Below are 14,802 nucleotides of genomic sequence, written 5' to 3'. Positions count from 1 at the left end.
GGAGGACAGGAGGACAAGTGCACAGGCATAGCCTGACAGCACAGTACAACAAAAATTACAACCTCAGGTTAGAAATGTGCTGTGCCAAGTACATACACAGAAGGACCAGATGAATAGACAGTGGTGATCTGTGGCTCAATAGCAGGGCAGCTACCTTCTTTCCTGCCCCATGTGGGCACTTTACCTTCACACACAGCTCAAGAGCCACCCATCACCAAAGCTATTCTCCAGCAGGATAAATGTATTTTGGGGTGGGAGGGTACTGAACAGGGAGAACAGCATCCAAAGCTACTTTCACATACTGAAGTGAAAGTAATAGGCATTCACATGCAGCACAGCAGCAGCTATCTGCAAGACACTCGGCTCGCTCCTCTAAGCTCCCTGCCAAATTCCTTTGTGCCACTCCAATGAGAGCAGGCCACAGCTGCATTTCTGTTCTGCAAGAAAACCTATGCATCAAAAAGCCAAGGCACTGGCTGTTTTTGTGAATGTTGTTCCATATTTGTTCCCACCATAACACAGCTCTTTTCAAAGCACATCCCCACTCTGTGGAGTGAAGGACATATAGGCTATTGATACACAGGAGGGCAGGGCTTCTGCCCAGTGAGACCTCACCAAGTCGGAGGACTGGGCCAACAACAGTGCGGTGAAATTCAACAAGGACAAGTGCATAGCCTTACATCTAGACCTGGACAACCCCATGCATCATCATAGCCTGCGATCCAGCTGGCATGGGATCTGGTGGAGAATATGTTGAACAAAACCCAGCAGTGCACCTTCACGGCAATGAAAGCCAAGTTGTACTACGGGATACTCTGATGGGACAGAAGAAAAAAAGTTCTGCCTCAGGAGAACAGTGTAACTCTGGAGTCCAGAGAGGTGGTGGCACCTCCATCCTTAGCAGTCATCAATCCTCGCCTATACAAGGTTCCAAGCAACCTGACTTGGCTGTGAGGGTGGCCCTGCCTGGAGCAGGGGGTGGACAGAGACCTCCTGAGGTTCCATCCTACCTAAACCTGCCCATGATTGTATTATCTCTTGATCAGTCTTGCCTGCTGTGTGTGTCTTGCATCTGCCACAACACAGCTCAGGGAACACCTCAACCCATTTTACTGTACCTCTTATCTTTTGAGAGGGCTGTCTATATCCACAAATAATTAGAACAGTCCCCAAGCTGTGAGGCTGCTACCTCGCCGGAAAAAATGCTTAGTGGGGACGTTTTATGTAGGCTTTCTGGTGTCTACTGACAAGGGAATGGGGGTTTGCTTTCAGGTCTCACTTGGAACAAGGGCTGATCACAGTAGGCGTTGGGGGGTAAACCAAGGCAACATTAACTCGCTCGCTGCCGTTCTTGGGACAAATGATCTCCGTCAATCCCTCTGGTCTTGGCTGACTCAGCAGTTCTCCTGTGAATAAGGGAAAACAATGAAAACATTTAAGCACTGGCAAGGCAGTTTTTGCAATTTTTGCTTTTAGCAGGCCCTTCCTGACCCCTTTACCAAGTAAACATCCATGACTGATGCATGTGAGTATTGTAAGAGGGCTTACTGGTCCTGCAACTCAAGCAGGTCTCATCTGTGTAACTGTGGTGAATGTCCTGGTGATTACAGCTTGGAGACATGCTGCTCCACACAAACGTAACATCTGCCACCCTTCCTGTCTCTACTTTGAATCACTGCACATGGACCTGAGAGCTCCTTAGGGAGTCACAGCATCTAGATGGAGCCTAATGAGATGGAAGTTTTAGGAGTAGGTGTTTTAATTAGGCTTTGGTTGTAGATGGGATCCAGAAATTTACCTTCAATCTCCACAAAAGGGAAGAAGCTCACCTGTAACATGAGCAGGAAATTGGTAGACAGCTAGAGAAAGCTATAGATAAACCTTATTAGTCACATCTGCATACTACAGCCATCCACAGCCACAAAGCTACCCAAAAAGCAGCTGTCTTTCAGTTCAAGCAGAAGGATGCTATGTGGACCCAGCCACGATGACCTTCTTTGGTATGAACCAGAAACAAGATGGTTTGGAAGCACTGCCACAGACATGATTTTTGTATCACTTCAGTATTTCTTCTCTAAGAAATTCTAGGGAGGACCTCAAACCAGCCACAGACAAGTGTGCTTGACCTTTTCTGAACCTGTATGTTACCTCCTGTTCTGTCCCTGAGCAACCCTGCCCATTGCAGCTGTCCAGCCATTGCTCCAGTACTGTGATTTCTATGCTGGAGCTACCTGGGAGCTGGAGAGACCCCGCTGCTCTGCGATGGCTGGCCAGCTGCAGGGTGCTTCTCTTAGCTGCCAGAACAATATTTAGCAGCAGGTAAAAATACTCAAGACGATTCCTTAATGCCCCTTTCCCTGGGCATGCTTGCCACAGCTAGCGCGGGACTGCTTCTGCGGACATCCTGGCAGGGCTCTGGGCCACACTCACCTACTCTGCTGAGCACACAGATCCCAGCTCCCAGCTGTCGGCTCTTCCCTAATGGAGGCAATACCAGCTCTATATAGAGTCAGTAGCAGCGGGGGGCTCTCACACTGCATGGTGTCCCTCTGCCAAATGAGCTGCGTCAGCTCTGCTGTTCAAGTGCCAAGTTGGCAGTTCCCCACCGCTGGCACCCTTGCAGTCCAGGGCAAGGCGCAGGTCAGCAAAGCGAGAGGGGAAAGCCAGGTGCTGAGATGTGCCCAGCTCCAAGGAATACTTCCCCAACAGCTTGCTCACAGCAAATCAAGTTTCCTCCTGGCTCCGCTGCACACGTGACTGGTGCCAGCAGGGCAGATTCCCTGGCCATCAACATGCCATCTCCTCAGCATAGTCCAGCCACAGCTTAGACACCCAATATCACCAGAAGCACCTCTTGATACTAGTCTGGCAGGTAGGGTCTGCTCTCAAAGGCAGTATGAGATGGCAGCATTCATGCCCAGCAAAGGCTCAATTCTTCCGCTGAGTGTGCCCACACTGGTGCTGCACAGCCCTACCTGAGGCAGAAGCACCAGACCACAAATGGCTTATGCCACCTAGATCAGTGACTTCCCTTACAGAGGCAGGCCAGCTGTAAGCAGGCTGCAGTCATGGGTCCACACAAAACTCTCTGTACCCATCAATCAAACAGCCACCGTGAGCTGTCCCCACTTCCACTAAAACACTGAAGACAGATGGTCCTTGGACTCCCCTAGTTTGAAATGCAGTTGCAATAAATGCGTCTGCTGTTAAACAAAGAACATCAGAAAAATGGCTCCTTGTGTCTAGCTATGATTGCCAGGGACCCCAAGAAAAACAGAAAGGAAATCACACTTCAAAGAAGTACTGCCCAGCCCATGCAGCAATGGCACAGTCAGCCCCATCATGCCTGAAGTCCCCCAAATGCCACTTCCCTCTTTTCCTCCTCACACTGTTTCTCTTCTTGCTTTTGAGAAAAAAGTTCTAAAACCCCTTGGTTTTTCCAAAGCAGGAACACTTCATTTGGTATCATGAAAGCTGATGGGAGGGCTTGTCAGAGAGCGTGCATACACACAGTTCCTCTTGAGAGGTACCCCACCTCTGGGGCCAGTAATTCCAGTTTGCCCCCATGGTCCGCAATCTGAATTCACATTTGGTTTTAATATCTACCCTAGTCTCACACCCACGCTCAAACCTGAAGTGGCAGAGCAGCTTTTAAGACACGCAGACACGTCTCCCAAAACAGAAAAATCGTGATGGTATTTGCAATTCAAAGTTAAATCTGCAAGGCAGCGTCCTTAATTACGTGAGCTGTCACACACTGAAAGCAGCACTGCATCCCATCGAGCACGTACGCCACAGGGCTCTGTGTCCCAGTGATTCCCAGGCTTCCAACCCCAGGGTGACTTCCAAACTGCAGTATTGCTAACAGTACTTGAAAACACCGACTCTGAAAGATGAGTCACAAAATCAGTGCACCATTAAGCACTTTAAAGACAGGGCTAATATCCATTAGATCTTAATCCAGAGGACTGCAATAAGACTGGTCTGTCTGCTTGAGCCTTCATTCCTATTTCCATCTCACCATTTCAGGAATCCTTAGATAGAGATTTCTCAAGCAGAGGAGATTGCCGCTGGGTAAAACAGATGCCTGATTTGTAGGCAAACCCCTTCCCAGAGCTCTTCAGACAACCCGCCTTTTCTTTATGGCTTTACCTTCCCCTCCAGGTTGCCTCTGGGAAAAAGCTTACCTCACTCTGTCCCCAGCCCCATCCACATCTTCTCTAGGCCCACTCCCATTTCCTGCTAGCATACATACTTCTCCCCAGAAGAAAGACTTTTCTCACAGTTATTCCATGAGATACATCATGCACCAAGTGGGCAGAAGGTCATAGAATCATGGAATGGTTTAGGTTGGAAGGGACCTTGAAGATCATCTAGTTCCACCCCCCCTGCCATGGGCAGGGACACCTCCCGCTAGACCAGGTTGCTCAAAGCCCTATCCAACCTGGCCTTGAACACCTCCAGGGATGGAGCTTCCACAACTTCTCAACTCCACAACTTCAGCTCACCTGTGCATCCTTCTTATTTCTCCCCCTCCCAGCTAAGGGATGTCCCACTGCCTTCCCACCGTAGTGTTCTCATCCTCTTGTCTTTGCAAACTGCTCACCTTTGCTGCAAACTCATCACAGTACTAAACCAGGCATAACAATCTAAATGACACTTCACATCACTGCTAAATAAAAGCCAGCGCAAATCCCACTGCAACGTGCAATCTTCAGAGCTGTAACAAACCAGCATTAAGACACTGTCTGGATGCCACTCTCCGGGCCCAGAACCTCTTGGAGGTTTCAGAAACCTCACGTTTCTATTCAGAAATTATTCAAACTGCAGGAAATCAGAAGTAAAAGTCTTCAGGGCTGCAGCAGGGTGAGAAAGAGGAGATCAAATGAAGTATTGCACTGATACAAAAGAAAAAGGTAAGTGCCTGGCATGCGGTGGTGTTTGCTTGGTTTAACTGTTAAGTTTAAATGTAGCTGGAGCAGCCCATGTCTGCAGCACTTGTTCTGCCCCTGTGTACAGACCAGCCAGTCTGTATTTTGATTGCACATTCCTTCATGAGCATGTCACAAATTTTACTGGAAACCTCAGTTCTGCCGGCTCCCTCTGAAAGGTTGCCCTGCAATAGCACACACACAAACCACACAGCTTATCCTAGTCTTGACATGGCCTCGGTTTTAATGTTAACTTCCACAGAAGCCACCAAGGTTTTAACCAAAACTCCAACTACTTTGTCTTAAGGCTAAAGATGAACACAGCTGAGTTTCTGAAGAACAATCCCATCTTCCAGGAGGCAAATCTGCATCACTAAGATTATTCAGCTGATTTAGGAGCACGAGCTCTATTTGCAAAGGCACTTTGATGCTGGATACTTGCTGACTAAGGCCTGATTTTTTGATGCACCTAAGTCCCAGTTCAGATAACAGCAGAGAGGCACCCATCAAGCCCAGTTAAAAGCACCTTCAAACAGACAGCAGATTCTTTAGAACATGGTCCTTTGCTGCCTCTCCATTTACAAGGACACAAATGGTGCAGAGGAGTTTCATCTGTTCCATGGCCACCCTCCTGGTGTTTTGGCACAGACACAGGTCTCCACAACTGGGTAAAATGTGCTGTACAGCAAGCTAAGGCTGAGACACAAACTGAGACCCTGTCATGAAACTGTCATGGTCTGTTTTGGCTGCATCATAAGCTGGTTTGTAAAATCCCCAGGCAGATTGGCTGAGCGAGTCATGCTGCTTGCACCATTTAAAAGAAACCTGCTAGACACAGGTGGTCACATGCAAAGGTAGGAACAAGCCTTCAGCCATGCCCAAAGCTCTACCAGAAGGGCCCATTTCCTCCCTCTCTGCATCAGCCAGCTCACCCAAAGCAGGTATTTCTATGTCAGCCAGATGTTCTTTGTTTTATCCCGGAACAGATACAGGCACGGTCAACTTTGAGCCGCTTGTGCTGTGTTCCCAGGCCAGGCCAATGCCTGCAACCCACGAGGATAACTGCGTGTGCCAGACAGAGCTCAACCATGTATCGCCACTCAGTGCACGAGGAAGACGTTTCTACTGCCATATATACCCAGGAACACAGAAAAGCATCAGTGTATTATTTTTGGTTAAGTACAGAGCTAGGTACGTTATTCCTTCTGTCCTTGATTCACCGTGATTTGGGGAGGGATGCCTCCCTCGAAGCCCATGCCAGCACTCAGACTCATGCGTGCTGCAAAGCACACTCCACTGGCCTTTAGGAAATACCCGTGAAATGCCAGATACCCATAACAAATCAGAGTTAGGAGGGAGGCTGACAGCAAGAAAAGCGAGCACTTGCAGGGGTGTTCGGTTACTCCACACTGGCAGCCAGACAAGGCCAACTGTAAGTCTGCTTGGCTGCCTAACAGAGAGGAGGGTTTTGCATGCAGAGAGGAAAATCCCACCCGGACCATTTGCCTTCACACAGCTCCCACTGCCACAGCTCTGCTAAGTGGCACAAGGTTCCCTGTTCACATGTCAACAATCTGCACCAAGGGCACAGAGGCCAGAGACTCTGCTCTGGCCTGCCATGCCATCTCCTTTCTCTCAGGTCTTGGAAGAACGTATTTGCACAGTATCAGCCTGGTGGTGTTTTTCATTTTCCTGTCAGGACTTGGGCTCCATTGGGACAACCAGCAAGCAGCGGATGAGCAGGGCCCTGGCTCTGTGGTGCTGCTTCTCTCTCTTCAGTCTGCTTGGGACCTTGAAGATATATTGCCCATGCTTCATCACAGGGGCATGAGAGAGCCAAAACCAAGCCCTGCCTCAGCACTGACCCACTCACTCCACCCCATGCCCAAGAGCTGCTCCAACCACACACACACCCTGGTTTTTGCAGCTCCACCACTTATTTGCTCTCCTACCCCAAATCCCATCTCACTCTTCCTCCTTGCTGAAAGCCTTCAAGCACCAACCACTGCAAGTGGGGCTGGCAAGAGATAGACTTTACACCTCAGCCTCAACTGCTTCTCTGTCAAGCCTCCTTTGACTAGTCCTTGCTCATGACATCTCTCAGCACAGCAACCAGCAGTCATGCCTTCAGAAAAGTAGAGAATAAAACACTTCAACACTGCCTGCGTACCAAAAGCACATCCCGTGCTTGGTTTCCACAAGCAGTCAGAAAGCAGGGCTCACAAGAGACCTCCAGGTCCCAGGACACCACTCTGCTTCGCATGCAGTCCTACCCCCTTTCTTCCATACAACTGCAAAGAGATTGGGGTTGGAGAAGCTACAGCTTCTCTGCCTGGCTGTTAGCTGGAGCACTCACGCAATTAAATCAAACCTGTCACAGAGGCAGGATGAGTTGAATAGCCACATGCACAGATTTCCCCCTCTGCCGTAAGCACAGGCAATGTCCTCACACACCAGGACTTTGCAGCCAGCTCTACAGTAGATGAGAAATCTGCCAGCAGTCTTGGCAGAAGAAGGGGGAAGGAGATGGTGTCTCACACCAAGCCTGCTTCTATACCGTTTAAATCTTGTCTTCACCACCCTCTGCTTGGATGAAATTAATGAGTTCCTTCCTGCAAATGTTTCTCTGCATGAGGCACAAGATTATTCTCAAGCACTGCACACAGAAAATACTGCTCTGCACTGGTATGAATTTTTAATATGCTTCTCACAGCACTGCCTGCATGTCACGCACAAAATATTCCCCAGAAAGTCAGAACTCTGCACTTTCCTTGATTTATTTCTGGAGTTCTGAGCGACCTTATCTACCTGGCCTGCTTGGAGCAAAGCTTTGGATAGAGAGCTCCAAGTTTGGACTTAATTTTCTTCTCACTGGAGGCCATTCTCCCGGCTGCAAACACAACAAAAATATAGAAGCTGAAAGCAAAGACATCACAAAAGGGAGCAGAGCAGGGTGAAATCCACATTATGAACAGAAAGTATCATGAGTCTCCTATTGCAGTCCCAGTTAACGGAGCTTAAAACTAGCAATCACAAACAACAACAAAAATCCCAGCTTGTGAAAGTGTCCCCATGGGAGAGACCACTGTGGAAAAAAGCAACAGAGAAGAAAACTCTGTTGGTAAGCACTGATCACAACAGCAGGCTGGCGAGAAGAGCCACCCATCAGGTACAGCACATGCTCAGGAACAAATCAGCCTGGGATTAAGTATAGTTAAAAAAGGGAAGGCTTGAAAACAAAAAGCAAAGCTTCCTCTGGAAACATGGGAGTGGGAAAGGTGTCCAGTCGCAAGGCAGTGAACCAGCCTGCAGAGATGAGTCCCCAAGACCAGAAGCTGAGAGCACAAAGAGAAGGGATGTGGAGAGCACTTTCCAAAAAATGCAAAAGGAACTGATGGCAATTTGACATTTCTCCTTTGAAGGGTTCAAGACCAAAAATGTCAGCAGTGACACCTTCCTCAAACACAGAGTATCTCCTGTGGGTGCTCAGCTACACCCTGGAGCATCACAACCCAAGCACCGGAGACCCTTCCAGCTATTGCATTCACAGCACCAGCTGCCTCTCAAGCCAGCACCTCATCTCTACGCCTCACAGCTCTGGCTTTAGACACGTATATGGCTTCAGCTAGAATATTTCCTCCATCTGGCTGCACAGGAAAATCTTTTCCCAAGGCTCTTAATTCATGCCAGATGACAGAAACATAAAACAACCTCTGTGGTGCATCTCTGGAAACAGGCAGGAGTGCTTTTCAGCTTGGAGCTGAGAGGTCTCGGTCAAGCTTCAGGACCCAGAGCTGCCGTTCCCTAAGCCAGGAACTCCAGACCTGTTGCAGAAGCTGTAATCTGCCCAAGCCCAAGCAGCTTTCCCTACTGCAGCTGAGATCATCCTGCACTTTACCTCCTACCCAAGGAGCTACCAGGCTAATCACCCTGGTGGGGAGCCAGGGGCTGTGCCAGAGGGTAAGGTGTTCTGCAAGGCCTGCCCTGGAGACAGATGCTGTACCTGGAAATCGCTACCTCTAATCTTAGCCACTCAGGGAAGGGGAGAGGTTACACAAACACCAGCTAGAGACTGGGAGGCTTAAGGGGGTTAAATACCCTCCTCATTCCCCAAGTCATGACAGGGTCAGCTAGCTCTTAACCCGTCACTGTGACAGCACAAGAGGACATTGACACACCTCAGTGGCTGCAAAAGGTCCGGGGAAGCCTTTGGCACTAGACCAAGTGTACCTTTGGGTGAAGAACTTGAGTGGAAAGCATTTCAGATGCTCAACTCAGCAGCTACAGAAGGGTAATTATTCAAAATGCTAATTTACATCTCATCCACTAATTTCCCCAACATTTGAGATCATTCCTTACCAGTGTGGCACTACAAGGTTTCCAAGTATAAGATTTGGAAAAGCGTTTGTCCCAAAACATTAGTTAATGATCTTTTCCTCAGGCACACAGAAGTTAATTATAGTTAGAACTGGAATTCAATTAAAAGCAAAACAAAAAATCCCACAAATTCCCAAACCACAGTATTTGGTACTTCCTATCTCCATACTCACAAACTAGAATGGAGAGAGCAGTACGAAATCATCAAAACAGTTCCATCAAAATAACTCCAGGAGCAGTCATGAAGGTTTGAGCCCTTCTGCCTCCTTCTGAAATAAGCAGCTTAGAGAAATAAAGGATGGGTGACATCTAACTTATTCCTAAGCTAGTGGAGGTAACTGATACGCCATCAGTGTGGCTACACGACACATGCAACACCTCTCTCCTCTTTCTACAATTCATGAAATACTGAGCACAGAGAGCATTCATACCAGGTAACACTGACATCTCAGCAAGAGACTTCCCATGAGAAGAGAAGGCTGTGACTTTTGACATCACAGCCCCCCTCCCCCTCAAAACATGGGGGGCAGGAGGTGAACATGATGCCATTTCACCACTCTGTCCCATCAAACTCAATTTATTTCAAATAGTACTTCAGCACGAGTAGACTCCCTTGTTCAGCTCCATCTCTACCTGTTCTGTTGGGTGCTCCATCCTTCTCCCTGTGCAATGGGGAAGGTGGGAGCAAGCCGCCTCCACCCATGAGTGACCAGAGCAGACTCTGGAGAAAGGAACTGACCAAAGGGGACAAGTAAACAGCACAGCATAAAGGCTCAGGAAAATGAGAGAGGGCACTGGGGAAAAGCTGAAATAGAAAACAAAGCATCCTCCAAACTGCTGAATATTTTGCTGCCCTTCTAATATCTAAAAAGCTCCTTGAATTGGCAGGTTGCAACACAGCACTTTCAGACGGCTGCAATACAAAGCCATGAAAAATTGATTTGCTTCATTAACATTTTAGGACCTTATTAGCTGGAACGAAATTGACTGTCAAGGCATTTTAAGGGAGAGTCATGGTATAATGAGCTCAGTGCGAATTATCCTCATCCCGGAATAGAAACAGGCCTGTCACTGAGTAACCAAGCCCAGAATCTACCTTTTGGTTATGTTTTAATTCCACTCCTTCAGCCATATCTGCCATGAGCACATTCTCATTCTGCCAAGGCAAGATACCAGCTGGAGAGAAAGCTGCAGCCAGCCCTGACCTGTCTGCTCTCACCCAGCAACAGCAAAGCGCAACTGCATGCAGAGCATCCACCCAACCGCTGCGCACCACCAGCTGCAGCCAGTCCAAATGGCAACAATTCCCACCAGCCATGAGCCCACCTTTCCAAACAGTAATTCCAAAGCTATTACACCCCCATCACAGAGGTCGTGTTAAGCCTGCTTTCATCCAGACAATTAGCATGCTGCAGGTCTCACTAAAGGCACAAAAAAAAAAAAGTTTAAAAGAGCTCTCAATGCCACTACTATGATAAACAAAGTTAACAGGCAGGATTCATCAAGGTCTGCAGGGAGCTACCAGGACTGGTCAGCATCTTGCTAGCTCTGGCTCTCTGTGTTCGGGTCACGATGTGTTAATAGCTGGCACATGAAAAGCCAACCCCTGGAGGGGGCTTACAAGACTCAGTCCTGTGGACTTCCAGCCTTACACAACTGATGAGGCAGGGCCAAGTCTCAGCCTGCCCCTCTGCTAAATTTAGAGAATTGGGCAAGACTGCAAGACTTTTTCCCTCATAATAGTTTGGCCACAACATTGCAGAGCGAACTGGCTGATTGTTTTTCTGCCGGCTCCACCGCAAGAACTAAGAAGCTTCAATGCAGGTACTGTGAGGTGCACTCGAAGAAAAACAAATGACATGGTCCAGTGCCTGATCCAGGCTGCAGAACTGCCTGCTGCAACACGCTGTAGATTCGAGAAGCTCACAAGTGTTCACGAAGAGACTGGACGAGTAACTGGCAAAGTGTCTTTACGCATTACCAAAGAGACAGATCCCTGTGCTGAAGATGGACAAAGGCTGGGAGGACACCTGGGAAAAGGCTTTTTTCCCCCCAGTTGGCTTGCTCCTTCCTCACAAAGTGTCCATGCATGCTACAGCTGAAGGTAGGACTCTGGCTATGCATCCCCTCTTCTGGAACAAGCGTTCAGCAAAGTCCAGCTGGGGAGTGAAAGACCTGTAGTTTCCCGTGTAGTAGCCTTTTTACATTCTACCACAACAACCCTTTCTTTGCTGTTTTTTGGGGTTGTTTTTTTTTTTTTTTTTTTTTTTTTTTAATTTGCCTGCCTTTTGCAAGCCAAGAAAAAGAACAAACCAAAACACGCATGCAAGACATGCATGTACACGTGCTGCCCAAGTTTTCCCTGAGATTAAATAAACTCCTTCCTGGGTAAAAGCAACTTGGCTCCATAAGCTGCTGTTGTCTTAGGGCCATTCCCAGGCTTCAGTGTGTTCAGCAAACTGAATTGGAGGGAGCTGTATCTTCAAACCTGTGTGGTAAGTATTCTCTTCCAGATCATTCCAGGTGAGATGCATGTGCGATACTCCTCTGTGAAGCTATTTCAGTCACTCTAAAACCCTCCCGTCGGGACAATCACAGAGCCCACTCAAGCACAGGAACAGTATTTTTTTTTCCCCTTCATCATCAACTAGTCTAAGAAGCAAAGTCTAAACACCGTTAAGTCCCACACAGGCTCAAATTGTAAAATCAAGTGGTTTACCTGTAAATTGAACCAACTTGAACTCATAGCTGTTTTAATCCATTAACATGACATTCTGTTGAAGCCACTTTACTCTGGGATTTGATCTATGCATGTACATCACAGAATTTATTCTAGGCTTGTGCTTAATTGGAGCTAAATGCCTCCTTGGTGCTTCTCCTACAAAGCTACCCACTTCCTGCTAGTTAATAACTAACACCACACGACATGCTGACCACAGGTATGGCTTTAGCTGAGTAGGAACCTGCAGGATCACAGAAATTTCCATAATTACAAGGGCATCAGATCTAACTTCCTTCTCTGCATATTTTTTCCCCTTTACACTGAAGTTACTTGACCTAAGGATGTAGTCATGAGTTTCTTGCAAGACAGAGCGTGATATAGATTTGGGTGAAGCTATATGGCTGAAATCAAAGGAGCAGAGCACTGAGACCAGTGGCCAGATCCTCTTGGTCTCATGGGTAAGGCTGGGGTCTTCCATAAAAGCATTGCTGGTGCACGTGGCTGTCCCCAAGCAGCACTCCACAGAGCTCAGAGCCTGAGTTTCCCTATGCCAGCAGAAGTAGATAACTGATTTTTGTTTCAAATCTTCTCCATTCGTTTGGTTTAAAGTATTTTTGTTATTACCAAAATTGCTGTCTTTGAAGTCTCAGTGAGCTGCTGGCTTTGCACTGCTCAACAGTCAAGAACAAAGCTCTGTCTGTCCTTTTACTATTAAGAGCTTTACAAAATCTTTTTCTACTTGTCCCCTTTTCCAGAGGGGATGGGAATTAATCTTTTATATCTTTTTTTTTTTTTCTCTAAACCCACTTACTCCCTAATATCCAAACAGGTGAGAACTAACAGCTGTAAATCAAGGCAATAACTAGCTTTTGCTTACAAACACCTTTGCCCCATGGGAAAGTGCTTATTTATGGACTTAACATTATAGATTATTTTACCACCTCTGCTGAAACCAATTCTTACTACTTTTTATTCTGCCACTGGAACGCTTTCCAAAACGATAAGTCATGCGAGTTCAGAAACAATAGCTTTGCTACTTAACTCCTGCAGAGTTCATTGCCTGCTAAATGCCATCTGGTCTGGGGTTCTCAGTGCCCAAAAATAAACTGCAGCATCCGTCTTCACTGTTTAAAAATCGCTTCTGAGGCAGTCGTGTTTGCTACTGAAACAGGAAGGAGCCCTGGGGGCTGTAAACAACTCATCAGCCTCCCAGGGAGGCAGCAGCATTGCCAGGAGAACATTTCACTCTTTTATCATCTCCTCTACCCCCCCTGTACCTTCCCAGGAGCTGCCTGCTCCACCACGGGACTCCAGGACAAAGCTGAGCTCCTTCTTGGCCCCCTAACTATTTGCGCTGCAAACCTGTATTACTTCCAGGTTTTCTCCAGGCAGCCTTCCACCAGGGGGATGACTCTGAGATACATGCTCACCGGTGTCATTGTACCACAACCTTGGCCCCCTCTCATTCAGATGTTTCACCAAGCCACCTGAACTGCAAGCTGGCTGGCTCTCCTCTGGATGTGCCCAGCACCAATGCACTTAGAGGGATCGGTCTTGCCAAGAAATAACCTTAAAACTTCCCAGGCATTTACTTATACTGATCAACGAGGAAAGACTCAGGGAGATCTTAAGCGTATGGTCAAGAGACCCCCAAGAGCAAGGGCTATTGGGACTGGAAAAGCAGGCATCGGCAGGACGCTTGCTCCGAAACAGCATTCAGTGCTGGAGTTCAGGCCCCAACCAGGCTTTCTCTGAGGGGAGGTGAAGCAGAAATGGCAGCTCAAGAGATGTCTTCTGCCAGGGCAGTGGGCAAAATGCTGGCATACAGGAGAAGACGGCACGTTTCAGAGCTACTCAGAGATCACACGTTATTTTAGACAGTGCACTTTCCACAATACAACGGCAGAGCAACAACCAAAGAAATAAGGTCAATCACACACAAACTTATACAAAAGGCCATTACAAGAGAAGCAAAGAGCATCCCCTCCTCTGCGGCGCTTTGTCCAGGATCAGAATTTGTTCTGAGATGCAGGAGGCCCTGGAGGACCACCAGTGTTTTGAGAGTTTAAAGGGGGAACAGGAGCCAGACTGGACAAGTGTGAGCCTTTCCTTCCCTCCACCACCACTAACAGTTTGCTCTGTGAGGGAAAAATTCAGAGAAAACACACACCTACTGGCTGCTCCTATCTGCACACATAAGGACTGCTTGGTGCTAGTGGAGAATGTGTCCCACAGCTCTGAACTTCAGCAGCAGCTGCCTGGGAGCCAGAGGCACTTGTGTCCCTTCTCCGTGATCTGGCTCCCTCCCACCCCCATCAGCCTCCTGCATTTTTCTTAACACACACAAGTCAAGAAAACAGTTCTCCAAGCAAGGCAAAGCCTTATTAAAAATGACTTCTGATTAAAAAGGAGTTTTAAATCCTTTTGTAATGATGACTGGATTATCCACATCACGCTGCATTATGCAACTGGGGATAAAGCAGCACAGAACAAGTGGCAAAAATGCTGTCTCCAGCAGAGCCACAATTTTGTGGGCAGCTCCCAGTCCCAATACTCACTTGGCAAGGCTCAGATGGGGCTGGGCGCACTTGGTACATCCCCAAGACGCAGAATCATGCGCGAGGCTTGCATGACGCAGCAGCTGCAGAGCAGAGGCTGGTTTGCGACATGGCTTTCAACCAGAGGTGCTGCTTCAGGGGAATACTGCTATTAAATACTTCAGGAAACACAGGTAAGAGTGACAAACCTCTGACCTGGAGCCTGGCCATGGGT

At 47.9% G+C, this 14,802-nt stretch overlaps 1 protein-coding gene across 1 annotated transcript in view; it reads right to left on the bottom strand.

The window, feature by feature from the left end:
* Nucleotides 1–1,275: 1,275 nt before the first annotated feature.
* MFHAS1 (malignant fibrous histiocytoma amplified sequence 1) overlaps nucleotides 1,276–14,802 on the bottom strand; it is a 37,266-nt gene continuing 23,739 nt past the window's right edge. The window contains exon 6 of the mRNA XM_009893757.1: nucleotides 1,276–1,406. Coding sequence (XP_009892059.1) covers nucleotides 1,276–1,406 — 131 coding nt within the window. The remainder of the gene's footprint in view (nucleotides 1,407–14,802) is intronic.

The sequence above is a fragment of the Charadrius vociferus genome, unplaced genomic scaffold, assembly GCF_000708025.1.
Source record: "Charadrius vociferus isolate BGI_N301 unplaced genomic scaffold, ASM70802v2 scaffold59, whole genome shotgun sequence".
Taxonomy (NCBI): Eukaryota; Metazoa; Chordata; class Aves; order Charadriiformes; family Charadriidae; genus Charadrius; species Charadrius vociferus.
Note: the sequence above shows the minus strand (reverse complement) of the source record. Positions and strands in the feature narration are given on the sequence as shown.